The sequence below is a fragment of the Periophthalmus magnuspinnatus genome, chromosome 3, assembly GCF_009829125.3.
Source record: "Periophthalmus magnuspinnatus isolate fPerMag1 chromosome 3, fPerMag1.2.pri, whole genome shotgun sequence".
Classification (NCBI taxonomy): domain Eukaryota; kingdom Metazoa; phylum Chordata; class Actinopteri; order Gobiiformes; family Gobiidae; genus Periophthalmus; species Periophthalmus magnuspinnatus.
Genome location: NC_047128.1, coordinates 29,056,045 through 29,078,996, shown reverse-complemented (window position 1 = coordinate 29,078,996; position 22,952 = coordinate 29,056,045). Strand labels below are relative to the sequence as shown.

The 22,952-nt window shown below is 37.4% G+C and overlaps 4 protein-coding genes across 4 annotated transcripts; 1 reads left to right on the top strand and 3 right to left on the bottom strand.

Moving 5' to 3' along the window:
- Positions 1 to 5,457: 5,457 nt before the first annotated feature.
- On the top strand, positions 5,458 to 8,742 carry LOC117391349 (proline-serine-threonine phosphatase-interacting protein 1-like). Its single transcript, XM_033989139.2, has 15 exons — positions 5,458 to 5,545; positions 5,763 to 5,863; positions 6,167 to 6,241; positions 6,461 to 6,495; positions 6,586 to 6,692; positions 6,794 to 6,856; positions 6,934 to 7,026; positions 7,122 to 7,167; positions 7,235 to 7,314; positions 7,550 to 7,648; positions 7,717 to 7,813; positions 7,895 to 8,012; positions 8,101 to 8,189; positions 8,380 to 8,498; positions 8,572 to 8,742. The coding sequence occupies exons 1-15, from the start codon at positions 5,513 to 5,515 to the stop codon at positions 8,701 to 8,703; spliced, it is 1,287 nt and encodes a 428-aa protein (XP_033845030.1). The 5' UTR covers positions 5,458 to 5,512; the 3' UTR covers positions 8,704 to 8,742.
- On the bottom strand, positions 8,734 to 12,028 carry LOC117391360 (tetraspanin-3-like). The gene is made up of 7 exons (XM_033989150.2): positions 11,843 to 12,028; positions 11,164 to 11,355; positions 11,002 to 11,076; positions 10,809 to 10,910; positions 10,562 to 10,714; positions 10,400 to 10,483; positions 8,734 to 9,659 (listed from the first exon to the last, which is right to left on the bottom strand). Exons 1-7 carry the CDS (start codon positions 11,903 to 11,905, stop codon positions 9,567 to 9,569), a joined length of 762 nt encoding a protein of 253 aa, XP_033845041.1. The 5' UTR covers positions 11,906 to 12,028; the 3' UTR covers positions 8,734 to 9,566.
- A 3,149-nt stretch (positions 12,029 to 15,177) lies between these two features.
- Positions 15,178 to 16,118, bottom strand: nmbb (neuromedin Bb). The gene is made up of 3 exons (XM_033989597.2): positions 15,801 to 16,118; positions 15,492 to 15,676; positions 15,178 to 15,419 (listed from the first exon to the last, which is right to left on the bottom strand). Exons 1-3 carry the CDS (start codon positions 15,964 to 15,966, stop codon positions 15,366 to 15,368), a joined length of 405 nt encoding a protein of 134 aa, XP_033845488.1. The 5' UTR covers positions 15,967 to 16,118; the 3' UTR covers positions 15,178 to 15,365.
- Positions 16,119 to 17,440: 1,322 nt separating this feature from the next.
- Positions 17,441 to 21,586, bottom strand: sec11a (SEC11 homolog A, signal peptidase complex subunit). The gene is made up of 6 exons (XM_033990549.2): positions 21,400 to 21,586; positions 21,045 to 21,154; positions 19,967 to 20,116; positions 19,731 to 19,850; positions 17,729 to 17,786; positions 17,441 to 17,666 (listed from the first exon to the last, which is right to left on the bottom strand). The coding sequence occupies exons 1-6, from the start codon at positions 21,448 to 21,450 to the stop codon at positions 17,616 to 17,618; spliced, it is 540 nt and encodes a 179-aa protein (XP_033846440.1). The 5' UTR covers positions 21,451 to 21,586; the 3' UTR covers positions 17,441 to 17,615.
- Positions 21,587 to 22,952: the final 1,366 nt, after the last annotated feature.

Genomic DNA, 22,952 nt, shown 5'->3' with positions numbered 1-22,952 from the left:
CACGGCAACTCACGTGTGGCGTAGTGAGGAGCAGAGAAGCAGCACATATGACACTATATAAAACCTGAGCGTATAATATTCTTCATTGTCTATCAAATATTACAGGATTGTTGGTAATTTTAGGGGTTACATGTTTTCTTTGCAAATGTTATATTGTTATTGTCATTACACATTATCTGCATGTGTAATGACAATTATTATTATCCTAATTTCTTTCTAAATAATTTTTGCTTCCATCGCTTTAAAAAATTGTTTTAATCTTAGCCTAGAAAATAAGGGCGTGTTCACACTTGCAGAATCACCACAACAAAATTGGAATTTATCAATGACTAAACTTGTAACCTAACCTGGACTAGATCAGAATTAACCCAGGATTAGAAGAAGATATTGTTGAAATTTCATGTCTATGGTAGGGGACGCTATAGTGTACACTTTTCATATTCTCCAGACTTCATTATATTCAGGCCAAGATCATGCATTAGTGATTCAAGTTTGAGCTCTCTAAGCCAATACCTGATGTGGTGAGAGGTCAAAGAAACAGGAAATGAAGGGTTTTTCTGCCGTTAAGAGTATCCCAAAAAACGGATAACATTGGAAAATCTGTGTCTCTAGATATGGAAATGCCAAATCTAGTCCTTGGACCAAGTCCTTGGACCAAGGACTAGGTAGGTTTTATACAAAGGCAGAAAAAGTGAATCCAATATGGTCACCTTCCTGTTCATCATAGGACAGTGCTCCAATTCAACTTTAGCCTTGTTTCATGGAGCTCTATCATTGTTCTGAATTTTATGCGCTCACTCCAATTTGTGGTCATGTTGCTGAATTGGTACACATCGGGCCTTCTCCTGATGTCCATTTTATCCAGTTTTTTGCCGTGTCAGTCAATCCTCTATATGAGACTTTTTATCAATGTTCAGGGGGTCAAAATGCAATAATTTCTGGGGGAAAAGAGGAAACTGATCCGCAACAATGCCCCTCGTCAGTTACTTTACCACCAGCTTGAGCTAATTACTATTTTCCTTGCGTTTTATTATTATCCATTATAATATACCATGTTTCTTTTTACTTGCATGCCGCTATAGTTTGTTTGTATTTGCTCTATATTTGATGGTCCTTGTAAGAGACCACAGGACCAATGCATGGCCAGATTGATTAGACATGAGGCTCTTCTCTCTAATGCAGTGGATTAGGACAGCTAATAAATGTTTCATATGAGCATAGGCATAGATCAAACATGAGAAAGGCCCCTGGCTGGTGCTAGGGGTCAGTGTGACGGCTAGCCCCTCCTCTGCTCCTTGGTCCTCCGCCTACCCCAGCTGTTGGCTCTCAGCTGTATTATGACAACCGCTGCAACCCGTCTCCGTGGCAGCTACAGGCCGTGCCCCCATGAGCACACATCATTAGCCTCCATCTGTCAGCCTATTAACAGGTTGCTCTAATGTGCCCAAGGACTTCCTTCATTCCTACCCACTGTGAGACCATGTTCTCGCTATGCACAGTTGTTTTTTAAAGGTTACTCCATACTTTAGTGGTAGTATATAAATGCATCTACTCTATTGCTCTGGAAAGAGGGACAAAGTAGATGCCAAAATGTCCATATGCTACTTACCAGTTAAAGGCAGTCTGGAAAAGGTTTTAGAAGTAGGCTCTATGTTTGGTTTTTTTTTGGTTTTTTTGTTTGTTTGTTTGTTTTGCTGATACAATTATCCAAAATTAGTTTTGCTGTTAACTAAGATAATCAAAATTTACCATTGTCTATATCAATTTTAATAATAATCTAAAAAGCAAGGCTGATATATTGAAGAAATGTTGTCATATAGTTCATAAAACCTTTCACTAAATGTGTGAAAAATAAATGTGTTTATCTGGGGTATGATACAATTTGTAAGAACAATACAAACCTATATACCTGTAACTACTGTCATAAGTTCAAAATAAATAAATCAAGTCAAAAATATAAACACAGAGCTACTAGGACAGTCCTGTAACATATCATGGACTCTGTATCGGTATATGTATTGCGTTGTGAGGAACTTCGCAATACCTAGCCCTACTGAAAATACAGCTACCCTCCCCAAAACTTAATTGTTGATACTTCTGCATCTGATGATGGCAACAAAATTGATCTATTGATCATCCCATATCCTATAGATTGTATATTTGAACATGATTAGCCAAAATACCATTACTTCAACTTGGATTTACCGTCTGGTTTTGGTCCTTGGTTCGTTCTCTCTGAAATCTCTTCTTTGTGTTTGTTTGTCCCCAGTGAAGCATCTACATTGGGGCCAGAACACACTTCTTCTCTCAGATGTCCCAGAAGAATAAGGAGAGACTCAGGGCCTGGTGTCTGTGGTCACCAAGGGATTAGCACAAAGACACAAAGGAGAAAGTGTGAAAAATTGTCAACTTTTGTACACAAGTTCACAGACATTTTAAAAACTCTAAAATGAATAAGTACTGATATATTGCAACTGACAGGAATAAACAATATTAGTGATATGGCAAAAGGTAAACTTTGATCAGTTCAACAAAACAAGCCCATGGTAGGACTGAATGCTTTAAAATATATCTGTTTACAATAGGGGTGCAAGAAAGGGGTAGGCAATATGCTGTAAACCTTTCTAGTTCACACTTGTGATTGGTTAAATCAAACTATCACACAAGCAGAGGCCAACTAATAAAAGGGGAAAGTGTACTGAATCACTAAAATATACTGTCATGATTTGCCTCCCATGATTTGATTTGTCTCTTATGATTTGATTTTTATGATCACATCACTCAGCCCTAATTTACCATTGCAAGTAGATTACACTGTTTTAAAATCAAGATTCAAATCAAAGTGCACATTTCAAACATGTCCAAGGAGATTTGAGAGAAGACTGAAATATGAAATGAACTAACAATCGTGAAAATGTTTGAAGACGTCTATCTGAACTACAGAGTTAGCAGGTCAGAGTTAGCAGAGTTATCAGAGTTTGCTAAGTGACCATTTCAACTGCTTTAGATTTGACTGCATTCAATATTGCACCATTGCACCTGGAGCTTTATATTTAAGCTTTGGAGAAAGTAAATAGTGAATTATTATCACGTCATACCTTAGCCATACACCAGTCAAGCATAATATTATCACATTAGGTTTTTATCATTCATTTGATCTGACAATTATACCCCCCGTCATTTAACTTGTAATGAGCAAGACGTGTGCTCATTTTACATCCCTGTAAATCAGGAACCAATCAAGCAAATCACAGCATGCACAAAGACAGCTACAGACCAAAACGATATACGGTTGTTGTTTGTAATATACAGCATTATTTTGTGAGACTATGAGGCTCTGGGCCCACCCACATACAGTATGCATAGGACAAAGTAATAAAAGTATTGTGAGGCAGAAAGATGAAGTGGCTCCTGGTGGCGGCGGTGACACTGGTCTGAGCAAATGGGCTGCGTGGCTGCCTGTGTAACTCTATCTGTGGATGGGGAATACAGCAGTGGTCGGGTAATGGAAAGGTCATTTAGCCAATCCCCAAAGGTGGGGGGCAGCTCTGACACGACTCGTTTGTCACAGTTCGATAAGTGCCACTCCAGGGGTGAGACAGAGCCAGGATGTGTGTGCAGGACTGTGCTAAGACATAACAAAAAAATAACATGATTTTCCTACTTGTTGGGCAGCCCCTCTTTTAGCTGGGGCAATTGTCCAGGGTGTATTCCGTCTAAAATGCTTTGACCTTTTTTATTAGTTTGCTTTTGTTTGAAAAAAATAGAAAGGATTAATTCGGATAATTAAAATATATACTTTTCTTAGACAGGATGTGAGTTCAGTGTCTGGTGAGACAGAGGCAGAGCATGGCACAACTGACTCCCAGAGCTTGTGCATCCATTAGAGGCCTCAAAAGGGGTCAGCAGTGAAGTCAGCCACCACACTGACTTTAAAACTTGTAAACCCACTGGTCTCCACAGGACAAATGACATTAGCCCCAATCAAACCCCTACAGATTGAAACAGCATAGACAAACTACCATACCAATCCAATATGAGCCTACGCATTAAGCTTTCACTTTGTGCTCAAACAACTTATTTAGTATATTTATTTATCCTTGATAGGGCTTTAAAAAATAGGGCAGGCTTTAAAAAAAAATGACTATGTGAGCATTAACATTTGAAGGGATGTGAAGGTCAGTTTTTGGGAGTATTTTGTATTAAACCATAAAGTACTAGACTTCAATTTCCTGTGCAAAACGACAAAACTAAAAGTGAAATTTCAACATAGCAGATTTTCATTTTCAATTTCTTGTGCACTCAAGCCTTGAATGCAGAACACTGCAGGTTTACACAAACATGCATGATTCAAAATACAAATTTGAGCAAGCTTATGGCGAGGAAACATAGTAAAGCATGGTCAAAAGATTATTTAACACAAAATGTCCACTTTAAGGTCTGGTAGCCTATATTTCCGGTTTGTTTTGCAGAAGCACAGACACAGTTTTCACTATACATGGTAAATGCATCAACACTACCACACTTCTGACACAGTGCAATGCAATAGTGTCGTGTGGAGAAGGAGACCAGCACCTTGATGGAAACTAAACAGAAAGTGAGGTCTGAGCGTTCTTTTAATAGCAGGTATGTACACAATAACGATCTGAGGCATAATGGCGGGAGTACAACATTTTCACACATCATTAGCCGTTTAGTGAGAGACACCAGCTTTACTCACTTTGACAATCAATGCAGCTCAGAGGTCTGTACAGCTCACCCACGTGCTCCAAGTGTCACCCGTGCGCTCATCCATGTGGCACCAGACTCTGCATGTTTTTGGGTCTTCACTACGGTCCTTTGTCTCCCCCTTGTGGCGACAAATATGCAGGGTTAATAGAGTAAGATGTATTTATGTGGTTTATGTTGGGTTTTTATTATTTATTTATTTATTTATTTATTTATTTATTTATTTATTTATTTATTTATTTATTTATTTATTTATTTATTTATTTATTTATTTATTTATTTGCTTTTTTGGGGAATTATTTATTTTAACGGTTTGCTACTTGACTGGTTTTAAAATCTTCAAGGCTCAAATGAGAGTGGATCCAGGTCTACTCAGACATCACATAATATAGCAGGCCCAAGGATTGACTATATGAAGTTTTTACTGCAGGCTTTTTGAGTAATTCTTAGAAACTTGGGGTCACTAGATATATTGATTGTTAAGTCTTATAATTTCATTCAAACCTGAACACAAAAATCTAACAAGGTATATAAAGATAGAAGCTCACAAAGTAATATTCATTGTTGCTTTTAGATCAGTAACTTTTGTTTAGTTTGCACACCATTAAGAAGTGTTACAAAAGCCATCAGTAAATGATAATGAAACCTATAAGGGCTGAGCTTCTGTGGTCAGTGACATCATGGGACAGAGCTCTTCCTCCTTTTAACTACAACTCAAGAGGACGGGCACAGAGGTGAAGCACTGTGCTAGAATCCATTTCATGACCTTCAACAAGTCGATGAGATGTCACCATTAATGTTTAAAGATGCTTTTTGGGTAAGTAGTACATATGTATGATGTTATGCTTTTTTTTGTGAAGATATGACACTTTTTTAGACACGTACCATGCAGATCTGAAACGTATATCTTCCTTGTTGTGACAGTTTTGCTTAACACTACTTCTGCATTTAATACTCTTGGTTGAAATGTTGCAACAGCTTTTCAAGCCAAGAAGTAATTCAGTATAATGCATGTTTCTCAAATTTTCTTACAGGGAAGCGACTTCATTAACCATACCGGCTATGAAGTCATTATCCATAGGCTCAAGGATGGAAAGCAAATGTGCAAAGATGTAGAGGAACTTTTTAAAATGAGGTATCACATATGCTGAATTTTTATGCACAAGTCCAGGGTTTCTCACACTTATTGGGCTTAGATGAGGCACAGACTCAACTATCTAATTCAAAACTAAATCTAAAACAGGATTGGACCAGTTCTATCTGTTAAAAACATCACACATTCATACAATTAAACTTTTTTTCTGAAACTGAAACAACATCTAAACACGTCCATGTCTTTTCCATCAGTTCATGTTTTATGAGTTTTATAGCTCTACAGAGTTTCTTTTGTTTTTATCCAATGAAGTTGTGCCTCTTAATTGTTTCTCTTTCACGTCAGGGCGTTGGCAGAGGAGAAGTATGGGAAAGAACTGATGACCATCTCAAGAAAAGCTGGAGGTCTCACAGAGATTGGGTACTGTAGATTTGCACGTTTCTTCTTTACAAAAAGCACACATTTGAGTGACTCAGATCAGAATGAGACAAAAAAAGGAGAACATGCATCTACACAGTGACTAGGCCTAGGAAGAAATTTACTCTAATTTCCTGTATAGAGCTTAGTATTATTTATAAAACGTCTGTCAAATATTGTTGTTGATTCTGTCTTTCTGTCATTTGAATGTTGTGTATATAGAACTCTCAGAGCATCCATGGAAAAGCTTAAAGCGCGTATGTTATTTTACTTATTACTTTACTTATTATTACTTAGGTGATTTCTTGGTAATAGAAAAAAGTCACATTTGGTTGTTTTTGTTGCAGAAATTGAGAACATTGGGAGCTTTCACATTCAGCTTTCTGAAATTTTGAAAGAGGAGGTGAAAAAGATTGAGACATTCCGAGAACGTCAGAAAGAACAGAGGAAAAAGGTACTAGCTTTACTCACTGTAACAAGGTTATAAATAGATTTTATACTGGGCCAACGCCAATGAAGTTGTTTCAAAAGGCTCATTTCTGTTCCTCATCACAGTTTGAAAGCATCATGGAGAAAGTTCATAAGAAAAAGGCTTCTTTATTCCGAAAGACAATGGAGGTAATCCAAACATTGATTATGCTGTTTATTGAGAATATGCAAGTGGATTTTTTTCTTCTGTTCTCTTTCTGTACCAGTCCAAAAAGTGCTATGAACTGAGATGCAAAGAAGCTGACGAGGCAGAACAAACTGCTGAACGAACTATAAGTGCAGGGAAAAATGCAGATAAGGTACATGTGCTATAACCTATTACATACAACGTTACTCACAACTTTAATTCAGCATAGAAACCTACATTATTTACAGTGTACAATGATATTTACAGGTTTGCCACAAAGCAAAGAACTTAAGAGCGGCGGCCAATGATGCTGGTATGTGGTACATCACACTATTCCATGTAGATTGTGAGCTAACTTTATGTATTTTCTTTCTTTTTAGAGAAGGTTTATTTGACCAGCGTTAGGCATTTAGAGTCAATTCGGCAGGACTGGGAGGAAACACACAGAAGCACATGTGAGGTAGGCTATTATCAGGTCAGCAGACCATTCGAGTCTATACTTGTCTATATTCATCTTTTGATGAACTGACTCACACCTGGATACACATTTTCACCTCACCACACACCACATGCTCTTTTGCACCACTTCTAAATTTACCTATTCTCTGCGATTTGGGAGGAAGTTCATTTAATGTGCTAAAGGCAACCAAGTTTTAAGCCATATTTATTGCATTACATGTGTTTGTTTGTTTCAGGTGTTTCAGCAACTGGAGGGAGACCGCATCACCACACTCAGGTGTGCTTTATGGGACCACTGCAATCACTTTTCTGCAGAGTGTGTTAAAGACGATGACGTAAGTTTGTCTTTTATTGATAAAATGTGCTTGTTTTGTATTACAACAAAAGCTTTATCCTACACCAGTTGTATGAGGAGGTCAGAAAGTGCCTTGAGGAGTGTGACATCACTAAAGATTTAAACACCTTCATAGAGATGAACAATACAGGCTGGGTGCCGCCTGGTGAGTTCTAGTGCCCCTTTTCACTTTTCAGTGCCCAACAGGTTGGTGTCCTTCTCTGGTGATTTTCTCTTGTTCTCACAGGACCAGTGGTCTTTGAAAGCTACTACCAAACAGACACTGACAGTGGTAGAAACGGAAATGCACATTTTGATGCAGGAGAAAACTATAATACACCACATAATACACCTGCTACAAGTTGGTAAGGTGCAAGCAACGCCGCTGCACATGAAAAGTAAAAGTAAAAAGGCAATGTGTGTTTTATTCACAATTATTATATTTTTCTTTAGGAGCTTTAACCCGCAGCTTGACACAACCGCATCGAGTAACGAGGAAAGTGCTCGAAACTCGCGTATAACATTGACATCAAGTGGTGAAAGTAAGTACTGCATGAATATAAGTACAAGTGCATGTGCACGAATGAAATACATTATCCTGTACCTACAACTATATAATTAACCCTAAAATTAATCCAACTGTAATCATTTGCTTTGCAAGTGTTCATTGTGAATAATCCTTTAATAATTTTGCCCTTTATTTTATGCATGCTTCTGTTTCATTTTATTTAGTTGACATTTTAGAATGTGGTGGTTATGCCCCTTTACCGCTATTTGAACAAAACACATCTACAGCAATTGAATCTGCAGATACAGACAGGTGGATTGTCCTTTATACATATATTGCACAGGTACAAAATATAAAATGTTACTAATGAGTAAATTGTATAGAAATGAATTTTAAAAATTTCTGCTCATTATTAGGAAGCAGATGAGATGTCCATCAGTAGAGGAGACGTGGTCCAGGTGTTGGAGCGAGGGGAGGATGGCTGGTGGACAGTGGACAGGGATGGACAGCGTGGACTGGTACCAGGGAACTATCTTGACAAAAAGTAAACTAGACATAATAAATGATAATCCAGTCTGTTTGATTTTAATCTGACTTTTATTCGTCTTTCAGTCTGTATATAACATGGTCATACGATGGCACTAGCTAAACAAGTAGATATAAAACTTAACATCAAATATATTAAAAACAGCACACTTCACTAAGAGGTATTAATTAAATAATGCATTGTAATGCTCTACAGCAAAATGTACAACTTAAATCTCTACTGGTATTTAAGAAACACTGACATGACAATCACTGCAAGTAACACTGAGAAACATAAGGTAGGCTATGTGAATTACAGTATCTGGTAAATATTAGTTAATTTGCCATGATGAAATTCTTCAGTATCGTCATCCCTTATGCCATAATTATACACTGTTTGGCTGGAATCTCTAAAACAGAATTCTATGTTCAATACTCTATTTGTTCTCATTGAGTTTTACAATGTAAGATTTACATATGCTTACACTGAGTTTTTCTTAAAGTTGTAGAGCTGGACATTTCTCCATGTCCCAAATCTAGTGCAAACTGGCACACATGGAAGTACATTCCAATAAATATCTTTATCCAGAATTTTACATTTAAGTTCTAAACCCCTATTTGATAAGACTAAACAAATATTAAACAAATTCATGAAAATCAGCAGTCAGCCATATACAACTTTGGCTCTGGTATTATGAAAAAAAATTTAATTCATTTACATAAATAAACCATTCAATCTGAAAACTTTCTCCAGTGCTTGAGTTCCTACTTTGTCATGGACTGTGCAAGGTGTACTTGAGTTTGTGTAACTACAGCTGATCTACTGTGGACGTGCGTAGTGACGTTTCCATTTGTTTGTTTGTTTTTTGTTCTTGCTGGCTGGATCTCATGCATAACTATTAGTTGTGACCAGAAGTTCATATGCAGGATCATGACTTCTTCTGCACAAAACAACACAGGCACACAACATGCCCAGCATCTGCAGACAAACAAAGAAAAAATTAGGGTGGTGCCAAAATATCAAAATTTCATGATACTTAGTTTGGTCATCCAGTATCGATATCCGCTGTAATAATATACAGTGCTACAATTTTGTTGCTTGTTCAGAAAAAGGAATCTAGTTTGTGCAATTCATTTGACATCATTTGAGTTTTGATTATTAAAACTGTGTATTTCATATTAAGTTTGTGAAGATGTTGGTTTACAAAAATACTGCTGTTAAAAAGTATTTTGGTTGTTTAAAAAAGATTGTAGAATATCAAGTGCAATATATCTTATTAAGGCATGTAATACAAAATTGTGATATTATCATGAGCATCGAATTGTGAGGGACCTGGAGATTAATAAGTACAGTTTAAATTTAAAAAAATGTTGTTTATGAAACAGGTTTCTTTTTAAACAGTAAAATACGTTTTAACTTAGAGCTCACTCTATCAATGTATTATTGTATGCATGTAGGTGCTCATAATGTACCAATTATTTGTACTAAAGCAAATGAGGCTTTAAACTTTAAGAAGTATGAGATTTAACTCTTAGATATTTATTCAAAATCCTTGTTTGTTTGTCTCACTCAAGGTGTTGCTGTCTGAACTCTGAACTCTCGGGCTGAGCTTGACCTGTGCATGCAGTGTACATTTGTGTATATGGTCTTAGTTCAAGTCTAAAAATGAGAAAGTAATTTTCCTATAACAGGTTTTTGTGTTGTTTTGCATTTTGTACCTGTATAGATGCAAAAGTTAGCGCTGCCCAGATGACATACATCATAATCTCCTTTAATTTCTTCACAACCAGAGCTTCACAACCCTAGGATACAAATGCAAAAATCCTAAAATGTAAATTTACTGAAAAAAGATAGTATCGTGGCTTGTGAACTTGGTGTACCTCTTGGTAGAGGTCTCCAGGGCGAGTCAGAGTACCAGTGCAGTTGCTGATGTTGGGCTGACAGCAGCTGACAGGAACACTGTTGTTCTTGGATTCTTTAAACCACCGTGTGTTTCTCCAGTCAGAGTAGTTATGAATGCCACAGCAGCGAAGCTAAAGGCACAAACAATCGCACATCAATATGCTTACTGTACAGCATATGGACTTCATCATCACAATTTTAAGGTGAATTTTTGAGAAACTTTACCTGTCTCTGTACATAGTCAATAGCACGACTAGGAGCATCTGTATTTGTTCCATTATATTCATTATAAACCTTTTGGATGGAGTGATTAACTTCATCTTCAACCTGACAATTACAAACATGTTTTAGTTAATGGTTTATGACCAATACTTTTTATCTAGAGAAAAATATTTGTATCTAGCAGATCTGTATGTACCTTAGCTCGGTATATATAACCAAGTACCACCACTACACACTCTGTGACAAACACCAGCAGGAGAATCGCAGCAAACTGAAATACAAAAGTTGATTCTGTATGATCATCACCATTAGATCTTGAATTAGACAAGCTAGAATGTAAAGTAACTTGTTCACTTACAGTTGCCAGACCACAAGAACTCTCACGAATGGTGGCACAGCAGCCAATCAGGCCAATGATAAAGAGAAGTGTGCCCACAGCAATTATTATGACAGCAGGAATCAGAGTGTAGATGTCTTCAAAAAAGTGGTCATAATCATCATAAGTGATGAACACATAGGCTCCAATGTAGCATAATATCCCAGCTGCTGCCTGCAGAAAGAAAGGAAGCAGAATTAGGAAATGCTAGAATAAAACATTATATTTCTCCAGTAGCATATATATATATATATATATATATATATATATATATATATATATATATATATATATATATATATACATATATATATGCGATTAAAGGTGAACAAATTTCCTTTAAACGACATGTGTCATTCCTTTAATAAACACTGCAGTTGTTTTCTATGGACAAAGCTCAGCTGCCTCTGGAGCATGATGATGCAGCGATCTCACAAACATAGTCAGTCCTTTATTATATTGAATCACATGGTGGCTGCTTCATGGATTCAGGATTCACAAATATTGAGTTGAATATCTGGTATGTAATCGTGGTATTTTATTCTTGGCGAGCTGATCTAACTGCAGCGCATCTCTGGCGTACTTTGCTAGCTTGCTAATGTTATCCTATCCATCACTAGCGTCAGAGGATGCTGCACATAGTTCAACGCTGTTTTCTTACCCAGAATATGAGATTAAGAAAAACCAGCACGGTCTTGGAGGATGTAATTCCACACTGCCCCATGTTTCAGCGCCTGAATCACTAAATAACAAGTATAAAAATGCAGATGCACCTGCCCCTTTGCAGTTAGAATAATAAAATGGCTCCAGTCCGTGGCACTACCCCACAGTTCAGCGTTCTCCTGCCTTTAACCAATCAAATGCGCCAAAATAAACCCCAAGGTCACATGATCCAATGACGTCACCATTCAAAACAAAGGTCTTCACGAGGTACGGGTCGCGGATAGAGCCTATGATATGCGTAAGGCATGATGTGATGGCAGGTGGTTATATTGCATTACCTTTATTGTAATTTGACCAAATATCGCGTAGCAAGAGTTGTTTGTTGTAGGTAGGCTATAAAACGCAGAATACATGCTATGCGTTTTGGATACAATTGTTTGGGCAACAAGTATCCTTAATAATTTAGTGGTAAACGCTTCCCTAAATTAGCATATAGCCTACATGCCTTGTAAATCCTGTGAGGACAGAATAGATGACTTCATTAAAGTGGAGCGCCTAAAGGTCGGGTGCATAATGGCTTGTATTTTCTAAATCTGCCCCAAGTCTTTCTCATTGTTTAGCTAAATCTGACACATTTGTCTGCGTCAGGTTTGTGTGAAACTGCAGAACAGATTCATTCAAACATATGCTGGGGCTAGTTCGAGACACAATATACATTTACTTGTTCAATTATGTATAAGCTAACCTACATCTTTCATTTAGCTGACTTAATTTTTCAGAAAATTCGGGGATAAAATAAATAGGGCTAGTAAAATATTGGGGGTTTTCAGATTGTCACATCAGATAAACTGTGATTAAGTCATATTATCATAATGGGCCGTTTCAGTGACATCTCCACATTCTATAGGCCAATAATACACATACATATGAATGGCGTTAAAATGTTCTAATAGCTACATGACACTGATAGAAATCACCAGGGCAAACATTTGTGAATTAAACTTTTAGATATTTAATAATGAAATACAATGTAATCAATAGGAAAATCCGGCTCTTGCTCCCCATCTGATAGTATAACATCATCACATTTTACATCTAGAATCTGAAAACCACCAATGTATATTTGTATATGTATAGATATAGATATAGATATAGATATAAAGATAGATGGACAACATCAACAGGGCTCTAAGAACCCTCATATGTGGCATATACCAAGGAGACACATTGGCCCACTGCTGTTCTGCATAGGTCTGAACCCCCTCAGTCAAATCATCGGCAGCAGTGGCTATGGATACCAACTTAGGAATGGGGCCACCGACAGTCACCTCCCCTACATGGATGACATCAAACTGTACGCTAAGAATCAGCGAGACATTGACCACTGATCCACACCACCAGGATCTACAGCACAGACATTGGAATGTTATTCGGGCTTGAGAAGTGTAGCTGGATGGTGACAAAGACAAGGAAGGTAGTCCAACCAGAAGGGGTCTCCCTCCCAGAAGGGACAATAACAGACATTGAGGACAGTTACAAGTACTTTGGTATCCCGCAAGCAAATGGCAACCTTCAAGAGGAAACAAGGAAAGCAACCACGGCCAAATACCTCAGCCGAGTAAGGAAAGGAATCAGCTCAATGGCAAGAACAAGACCCGGGCAATAAACAGCTATGCCCTGCCAGTAATCAGATACCCAGCAGGAATCATAAGCTGGCCAAAGGAGGAGATACAGACCACAGATGTTAAGACCCCAAATCTCCTGACCATGCATGGAGTTCCATCCCAAATCCAGCACCCTGAGACTGTACGCGAGCCGTAAGGAAGGAGGTTGAGGACGAGTGAGTGGGAGAGCCACTGTCCAGGATGAAACATCCAAGGTTCATAAGTACATCAAGCACAAGGCCCCAAGAGATGACGTGCTCAGCGAATGTCTCAGACAGTGGAGCGCAGAGGAAGAGGTGCTGGAGGTACCATTATGGGAGGACAAGCCCCTCCATGGGATGTACCACTGGAACATGAATGAAGTGGCTGATTTCAAGAAATCCTACCAATGGCTTGACAGAGCTGGTCTGGAGGACAGCACAGAGGCACTCATCCTGGCTGCACAGGAGCAGGCCTTGAGCATCAGAGCGATAGAGGCCCAGATCTACCACACCAAACGAGACCCAAGGTATAGGCTGTGCAAAGAGGCCCCTGAGACTATCCAGCACATAACTGCAGGGTGTAAGATGCTGCAGGGAAAGCATACATGGAGCGGCAAGTGGTGGACATAGTGTACAGAAACATCTGTGCAGAGTACAACCTGGAGACCCCAAGGTCAAGGTGGGAAACACCTCCAAAGGTAGTGCAGAATGATCGAGCCAAGATCCTGTGGGACTTCCAGATACAGACTGACAGAATGGTGATGACAGCAGTACAGAAGAAACTTGAGAAATAACAGGAGCTTAAAGAAGAGCTGGAGAAGGCCTGGAAGGTGAAGGCATGAGTGGTGCCCATGGTCATCGGAGCACTCGGGGCAGTGACACCCAAACTGGAGGAGTGGCTTCAACAGATTACTGCGCTGTACCCTCAAACTCGCTTAATAAAAACACGTAGGCCTACACTTTTAGTTCCTCCTGAAGCAAAACAAAATGCCATTTTCACACTAAACAATGTAGGCTAACCCTGTGGAACTAGTATGCCAGGAAGTTCAAATGAGAGCAGGCCACACAAAGTAGACTTGTCAGACCAGACTGTTCTTGTTATTCAGTTCTTACTGACTTCAAAATTTGACACACAGAGAAAAGGTTTACTGAAATGTTTGAAAACTATCAGGTTTTTCTATCAGGAAAAAGTGTTTACTGAGTGATTGGTAGTCCATTGACCTACATCTTTGGGGCCACCTGAGCAATTTGCAGGTCCCCACAGGTGTGCTATTTATTCAAGAAAGGATGATGATAGTGGAATAGTCTGTGGAGTACTCATTTCTTCACGTCCTGTTTCGAATGCTTCAACCTTTCTCACTTGCTATTCAATAGTTTGCATCACCATGTCTATAATCTCTTAAAGCTGGTGCATTGTGGGTGTATTCATATAAATAACAACAGAACATTTTTGAAGTGATGTCTTTGCCCAAGGCAGGGATACATGCCCTCTCACTGTGGTATTATCGATCTATACAAGAACATGTTACTTTATGCATCTGAAATAGGTATATAGACCTATTTTACGTTTTGGTCTATACATGCTGGTCTACACTTATTCTAGGCATTATGTGTTCATAACACTTGACTACAAAAAACAGAAATGTTTCATTTTATTTTCCTCCAGACACTAAGATCACAGTGGTGCAAATAATTTTATTAGGGCTACAATGTAAAATAATCATGAATAATCTATTGCGACAGATACGTGGTTTATGTGACAGTTTAACTTGACAAAGTACAGGAATAAAAAGCTGGAACTGTAGACTTTAGATTAATTTGCCTCTTTGAAAACACAACAAAATCCATCTTCATGCAGCGTGCTGGGTCCTTCTCATCATTTTCTCTTTTGCAAATAACTTTGTAAAATTTCCATCAACAAATTGGTCTCCTGAAATAAAACAAGTTATAATGTGAAAACTTTGAACTATATTGTTATATATCACGAAAATGTAGATCTCACCAAATTTTTTGAGCGAGTTTCTTGCGTCTCCACCTGCGTTTCTAACGCCATCCGCAGAAACTCTTGAAATAGCTGCGCCAGCGCACTCTGCTCCGCAGGTAGTGACATATCAAGCGCATCCAGACTCTGGCTCTGCGAGGGCAGCAGTGGGGCATCCACCACGCTCTTCTTACCCATAAAATGACCTTTCACAAAGCAAAAATGATAATTAACCCAATTTACCTAAATGTTGTGGTCTATAGCCTAATGCTATTCAACCCGTTCAAAATTGAATTAAGGCAATGATTGCTTTTCCATAAAAGTTCTTACCAGTTGCCCACAGGTTTCCTCTTGGATTCACTTTGATCTTTGCCACTTTATTCCTGAGCTCAGTCAGGTCAAAACTGACTGCGGCCGTGATAGGCATAAACGACAGTAGTACAAGATAAGTAAATAAGCCGCAATGGCACACTTTATGGAGTGTAATGCCTTTCATTATTGCGCGCAATCCAGATCCGTCCTCTAGGGCGCACCAATCCAAGTGTGGCGCGTAAAGGCGCCCGTAGCTTTTATACAGCAGAGTTTACACAGGGGTGGGCTGCGTGATTTAGTGGTAGGCTACATGGTCACGGACATGAGTCACACACTTTATTGACAGATGGCTAAGAAGTTAAATATGTTGATTATTAAACTAAAAGGGGATTTTGATATATTCAATATGCTTAAGGAAAATATAGGTAAAATTCTTGCACATTTGTTGCAGATTACATGAGGGGTTTAAAGGATGAAACAGTTTAGTCTAGACTAGATGAAAACCTTAACTCTGAAAAATGAATCGTGTATTTCTTATTTTATAGTCCCAATTTGACTTCTTTGTGTATGCAAAATACAATACCCGCTGTTCACTATATATCCAAGAAGCCTAAATTCCATGTTGAATCCCTGAACCCCGCTCCTCCAGTGAGCTGCACCGTGGCATTTGGCCAGTTATAACATGCTGCTGTGATCTCCATCAATCCTTGGAGGATGCACAAACCTGTTGGTTCTTGTGGCTAATTTAGAGCTGATAAAACATGGCACTTCTTTGTCACTTCAGACTGCTTAAATTGCAAGCTGCCAGATGTGCCGCTGTATTGTGATCTTTTCCTAACCTTTGATATTCACACGTATGACATTAGTTTCTATTGCTACAAAATGTCACTTTAATTAAGATCAAGCCACAGACCCACAACTTCACTCTGCACACACCTTTTCTCCATCATTCATGGGCTCTAAAATAGAAAACCTATTTAACTCCAGTAGCTACCAGAGGATGGTTTATGGCCACACCAGGGGGCGCTGATTTCATGTCAGCAAAGCAAGTATCTCAAGTAAAAAGTGTGGCAAGCAGCTGTGGTCTCTCCTGTTTGAAAATGTTCTCAAATGTTTAAAAGCACTGAATTTTACATGACATTAAGCCTAGTTTCAAACTGTAAACCTGCATCCAAAGTTGAAAATAAGGAAGTAAAGATGTTATTGAGAATAGCCTACTTCAACAACTTGATTACTTAGCCTTTTTGACAGAAAAATATCACTCAGCACAGCAAAATAATGTATTGAATTGTGAACACTATCATCAGTCTTTCCCTATTACAAGTGACCCCCTACAGGACTCCCCAATGTAACCTTTCGAAATATCAAATTTACTAATTTACTGTGCCAGATAAACCCCCAGACTGGCCTTAGACTTAAAAACTTGCCCATCCTTTGTAATTATAAAATTTTATCATGGAAAACTAGAAAAAGTATGCATCACATCTCATTAAAAGGGAGAAGGCTAAATATTTTATTTTTGTAACTTTTGTATTAGTTGATATAAAAATGGGTCACATTTATTACTCAAAGAAAATGATTTGAACAGGGAAAGAATGCTCTAATACAAAGAGGAAAAAAATGTGATCCAATCCTAACAAATTTTCACAACAAATATATTTTGAAGTTGAGGTTTATTGTCATATTAACACAGACATCTTACCATCTCTATAAAACATTCAACTAATAGTACAAATAGTGTTGAATGTGACAAAATGTAACTTAAATATGTTTCTGAAAAGCATTAAGTGGAGCTTTCTGGACGTTGTATTCTGTGTCTCTTTGGGAGGCATCTCATTCTCGATGGACCAACACAAACAGCCCCAGCATGAAGAGAACAGCATACTGCACACAAAGTCATATTAGTTTTGAAATATGAAAACACACATTTCTGCTTTTTTACTTACTTTAAATTTGGGATAGTCGTTCATGAGAATGGTGACAATTCCGATGTATGGCACAAACCTAAACAACATATGATGGTCTGTTAGGAGTCAGAGCATTATAGGGTACTTAGAGATAGGAGGATCTATAAACATTATGCTTTCATCAAAGGGGTGCAGCAGAAAATGAGGTGAAGAGGCAGTGGCAGCACTTCAAATATTTAGACTCAACCAAATACATTTGGTAATAAATCTCTAGAATGAGCTCAACAGAAGGTCTGTACTTCTGGTTTCATGAAGTAGACAAGGCGAGGCTATAGTTTATTTGTAGAGCACAATTTGTACTCAAAGTGTGAAGAGCTTTTCAGAACATGACAGATGCATTAAAATTGCAATAGAAACTAATAAAAACACAGAAATGAGTCTGTTTTGAACATTGTCACAGTAGAGGTCTCAGATAACTTGTACTCTAAGATTTCTAACCCCATTTGTAGGTTTCATAAGCCATGTTTTAATGAACATGGTACACTTGGGGCCGCCTTGGGCCTGTTCAGTTTGGTGGGGTCACTTCTTTTGTCTCTTATCCAATCATCTTACTTACCTAGCTAAAGCAGCTAAAACTGCTTTGATACTACCCCACCAGGGTCATTTTCTATATTCTATGGGTAAAATAAATGGGTATTTTACTTTTATTTGAGCTTCATTTCCTCCCCTTTTTTTTTTTTTAATTTAAGAATTTTTATCATAAGAAACAAAAAACTTTAATACACTTGAAGGTAATCAGAAACCCTCTTAAGGTATCAGTAACTGGGGTGCTTCAATTTTTGTTCATTCAAGTAAAGTGGTCATTACACTTTTCATTTTCATAAATATCTCAAGTGCCTATAGTCAACATTGTTCAACAATCACTGAATGATGAACAATGGAGCTATTGTGCCTTAGAAGTATTAATTTAAAAGGTGACCTTGTTTACTGAAGAAGGCTCTGATTTTATTTTTTTACATTTGATCTCATAAGTTCATTTTAAGTGGATGAGTAACAGGGTCAGAGAAGGTGAGAAAAAGGTGTTGTGTTTTATGACACTTATTCTGTTCATGCTTTATATACCGTATAGACATATATACATAAGTGCATGTGATAATAACAAAAGGCTTAAATTAAATACAAGGTCAATTGACTCAATATTCACTTGACCTGTTACTGAGATTATTAGAAAATCAAATATGATTAAAATTGACCAATTTGTGATATATTGGACTGGTTCACTGAAAGCAACTCAGAGCTCCCAGTGACTTTTCCCATTAAAAGTTTTTGTAAAGAAAGCATTATTTTAAAAGGTGACTGAATAAAGCACTAGTATAATAAAAAAAATATCTTAGACAGTAAATTTTTAAAAAGTTGTATACATTATTAACAAAGTACGCTTGATGCAGTCAGACCTATGTGCACTGTGTGCTTTATCTGAGAAAACATTAAAAGTTGACCTTTTTAATACCTATTTTCTCTGTAACAGTAATAAAGCAGTTGAGAATGCAATAAATGAAGACAAGTTTTTTGTCTTAAGTTTGGCTGCTACGATATTAAAACATAACAATAACACTCATCTCAGCACAACAAATTACCAAATCAACAGAAAAGATGCACTATTTGATAGCTATGTTTTTGATTGTGATAGTGATATTATTGAGATATATTTTAATATACTTTTTGGAACAATAGGTTCTTTTATGAGTCAAATTGGGTCAAAATAAAGCCTTAGACAGGAAATTCAGGAATAAAATCCATTTTACTTAACAAAAACAGTACATTTCTGTCAAATGGGGAATCTCATGTTGATGGAATATTTTACATTTCTTATATATATTTTTATATATATATAGTTTTTATTTATATATCGATTATTGCAATTATTCAGTACTTCAATTAAGTGACCTCAACTTTGTCTAGATATTCACCGTTCATTGTTCAAGGATGATGGTCAACTCGGGCTTCTTTTGAGGATACGAGGCACAAGACAAGGACTTACCCCCTGGCTCGTCCAACAACATCTTTTTTCTCCAGCCAGTGTTGGCCCTGCTTATACAACCCTCTGTCATCAACAGCATTGTTGTCTCCTTTAGTCAAAAACTTAATGTCTCCATTTTCCCTATAAAACAAACAGAAAAATATCAATTATCATCGTTATGGATCACATTGAGAACCAAAACTCTAACCAAGTAACCACTGCATAAAGTACAAAATCAAAACACAAAGGTGTCATACTTTTCATGGATCTTCAGTACCCTGTGTACTATTGGAATCTCTCGCCCCTCTATCCTGAACACGACAATTTCTCCAACTCTGATGGGGTCCTCTACACGGTTGGTCAAGAAAAGTAGGTCTCCTCTGTGGAAAGCAGGCTCCATACTACCACTGTAATAAATAAAATGTACTGGTTACAGAAATATGCAAAATGCAAAGCCTAAACTATTTTTTGAAAACTATTCAGTTCAAATTACAACGAAAGATTATGTTCAGAAGTGTTAACATCAAACAGAACATCCCATATTATACTTCATAAATTATACTGGATTGTTATTTTGCAGTTTGCCAAATTGTGATACAGTGCTATTGGTCAGACTGTCATGCTCTGGGTGAGTTATAGGTGGATTTAACCAATTCACTGTGAAGTGTGAACTCCTGGAAGCAGCAGATGGCTTTAGTTAGCCCTTGATGGAGGATAAAATGATACCAACTGTATGAATCGTGATAAAATCAAAACTGTGATTTCAGGTCTAAATGCGTTCTTTGTTTTGGTTTATCACCCACCCCTACCTTGAGTTGCGTTTTCTTTTATATACATCCTGCACAGTTGGTCTTTATTTCAGCAGTAATACTTTCACTAATATGCTTCTCTACTTGCTAGCTAGCTTGCCTATAGGTTAATTTATTCTGCTTCACTCTTCAGTGCACCAGTAGAGAAGACTTTATGCCCTTAAAGCCTGCATGCAATTGTGGCTTTGTGTATGCTACTACAACATGATAACTAAATGAGGAAGTGGTGAGAGATAGCTGCAAATGCAAGTCTGCAAAAACTAGGACGAGTTTTAAAACTACAGTAAGATGTAATTGGTGTGTGTATTGATTGGAAAGTAGTAAACATTTCCAACAGCAATATTATTTGGTTATTTTATCTCATTGCTGCGACATATGCTGCTTTAAATCAGATGGATTTAAATACATTACAATTTATATACACTTTTATCATTCAAGTGGTGCCTGGGTCGGAGAGTGTTTAAGTATATGGAGGTCTGCAGGCAGATCCTCTTATACATTTACCCCAACAGAGAATGGGACTTACCTGAGAACGACTACTATTGGACTTTCGCTTCCTGTGACAACCATTAAACCCTTCCAGATCATCAGTGCAGAAGAAACAATCATACCAAAGTTGAGCACCTGGTAATAAAGCTGCACACAAACCAAAAAAGTTAGCAACAAACATTATCTAATAACCAACTGTAACGTGAAAATACAATATATTAAAAAGCCCTCTAAAGCTCATATGTACTTTCAGAATATCCCAAACTCAATATATTCACAAATAAACGGAATAGTAATTGTAAACAAGAGTTAAACGGTAAGTGCGTCTTGTGGCTAGTGCACATTAGCTCTGAGCTCACACAAAGAGGCTGCTACACGCCACACAAACATACCTGCCGTTTATTCATGCGACGGACATCATCGAGAAAATCTAAAGATAGCATTTTGAAAAAACTACTGTGTAGAAAATTGACTTAAATCACATTAAAATTATTCAATGAAACGACCATATGGATGCACGGTCTCGCTGTATTTTCTCGCATCCGTGTCTTCCTGGTGCGCGGCACCGGAAGTCCCGCCCCCTGCGCGCGCTGGGTTGAGGTGTCAGTCCAGGATACGAGCAAACTGCAGCTGAACAGAACTAAAACAGAAACGTGTCGTGCGTAGTTTAGTAACACGTTTGTGGTGTTAATCGAAATCGTTCATTATATAAACATTTCTAATTGTTCTGCAATGAAATGTAATGCAATATAATTATAAAACAATATAATAAACAGCAAGTTTATTAGGTCTGAGCTTACAGCCTTCTTATTAAACAATTTAAATATTTGTTAACTCTTAGTTCAGTGATCTAATAGCAATCAAATTGTTATGAGATACTCACCAATAAAACCACAATAAGCTATTATTATAGCCCACACAGACACCGAGGCTACAGAATACTTAAATATTTTTTCACAAACAATAGACATAGACCTATGTGAGTGAAATTTACTCTCCCACAAGTCCATCAAACTATCTAGGTTATACTATCTTTTTCATTATAGTCTGTTGACCAGAGAAAACACAAAGGTTAAATAAAAACATGGCCACATTAGGCGCCTAATTAGACAATGTAGACCCATTTAATTTCCTGGGAAAATGTTTGATTTATGATTTAACTGTAAACACAGATCTCACCCGAGCAACCAAAGTGAATTATAAATCATGGGGAAAAAAATGTTTTGTTTAAATGAGTCATTGTACTTGACTGTGCCTTTCCATTGAGTTATTCTCCCCTTTTAGTTCACCACATGCGATTTTCTTGATTGTGTATTGTCTTCCCCCATGATGCCAACCTTGTGCTGAACTGTTTTCTTCAAGAGAGTCTATAGTTATTGAAATGGCAACGCTCACTGTGTGATTTAAACAATGTTCAATTTAATCGTTCCAAACAGCTAAATACTCAAAGCAGAATGGATTTATGCAAGTAGGCCTACAATAAAGGATGCAAGATGTACAAATTGAAAACACAATTTCATCAATGGTTTACAATGATCAGACACTCCATCAGTTTGTTGTTGGTTTTCAATCACAATCGCAACATGCAAAAACAAGGATTACCCATAATCCATGCCAACAACTGCTTACACAGGTGGCAATTAACATTGGAGAAGACTCAACAGGCAAATCTAATACTCTAACATTACAGTATTAGTATTATCTATCGTTCTGCCCTTTTTTGTTTTGTAAAAGATAAGGCACATTAATTCCTCAACTAGATCAAATCATCTTAGATTTTTAAAAAATATTTCCATTCCAACTGCCATCCAACTCTAAACTCTGGATCTTTTAGAATATAATATACCATGAAAATAAAAAAGGAACCTGTCTCAAGATATTATGTGAAATTTTAGGATGAAATTAGGATGGACATAATTGTCTAAATAAAATTATGTAGGCCATT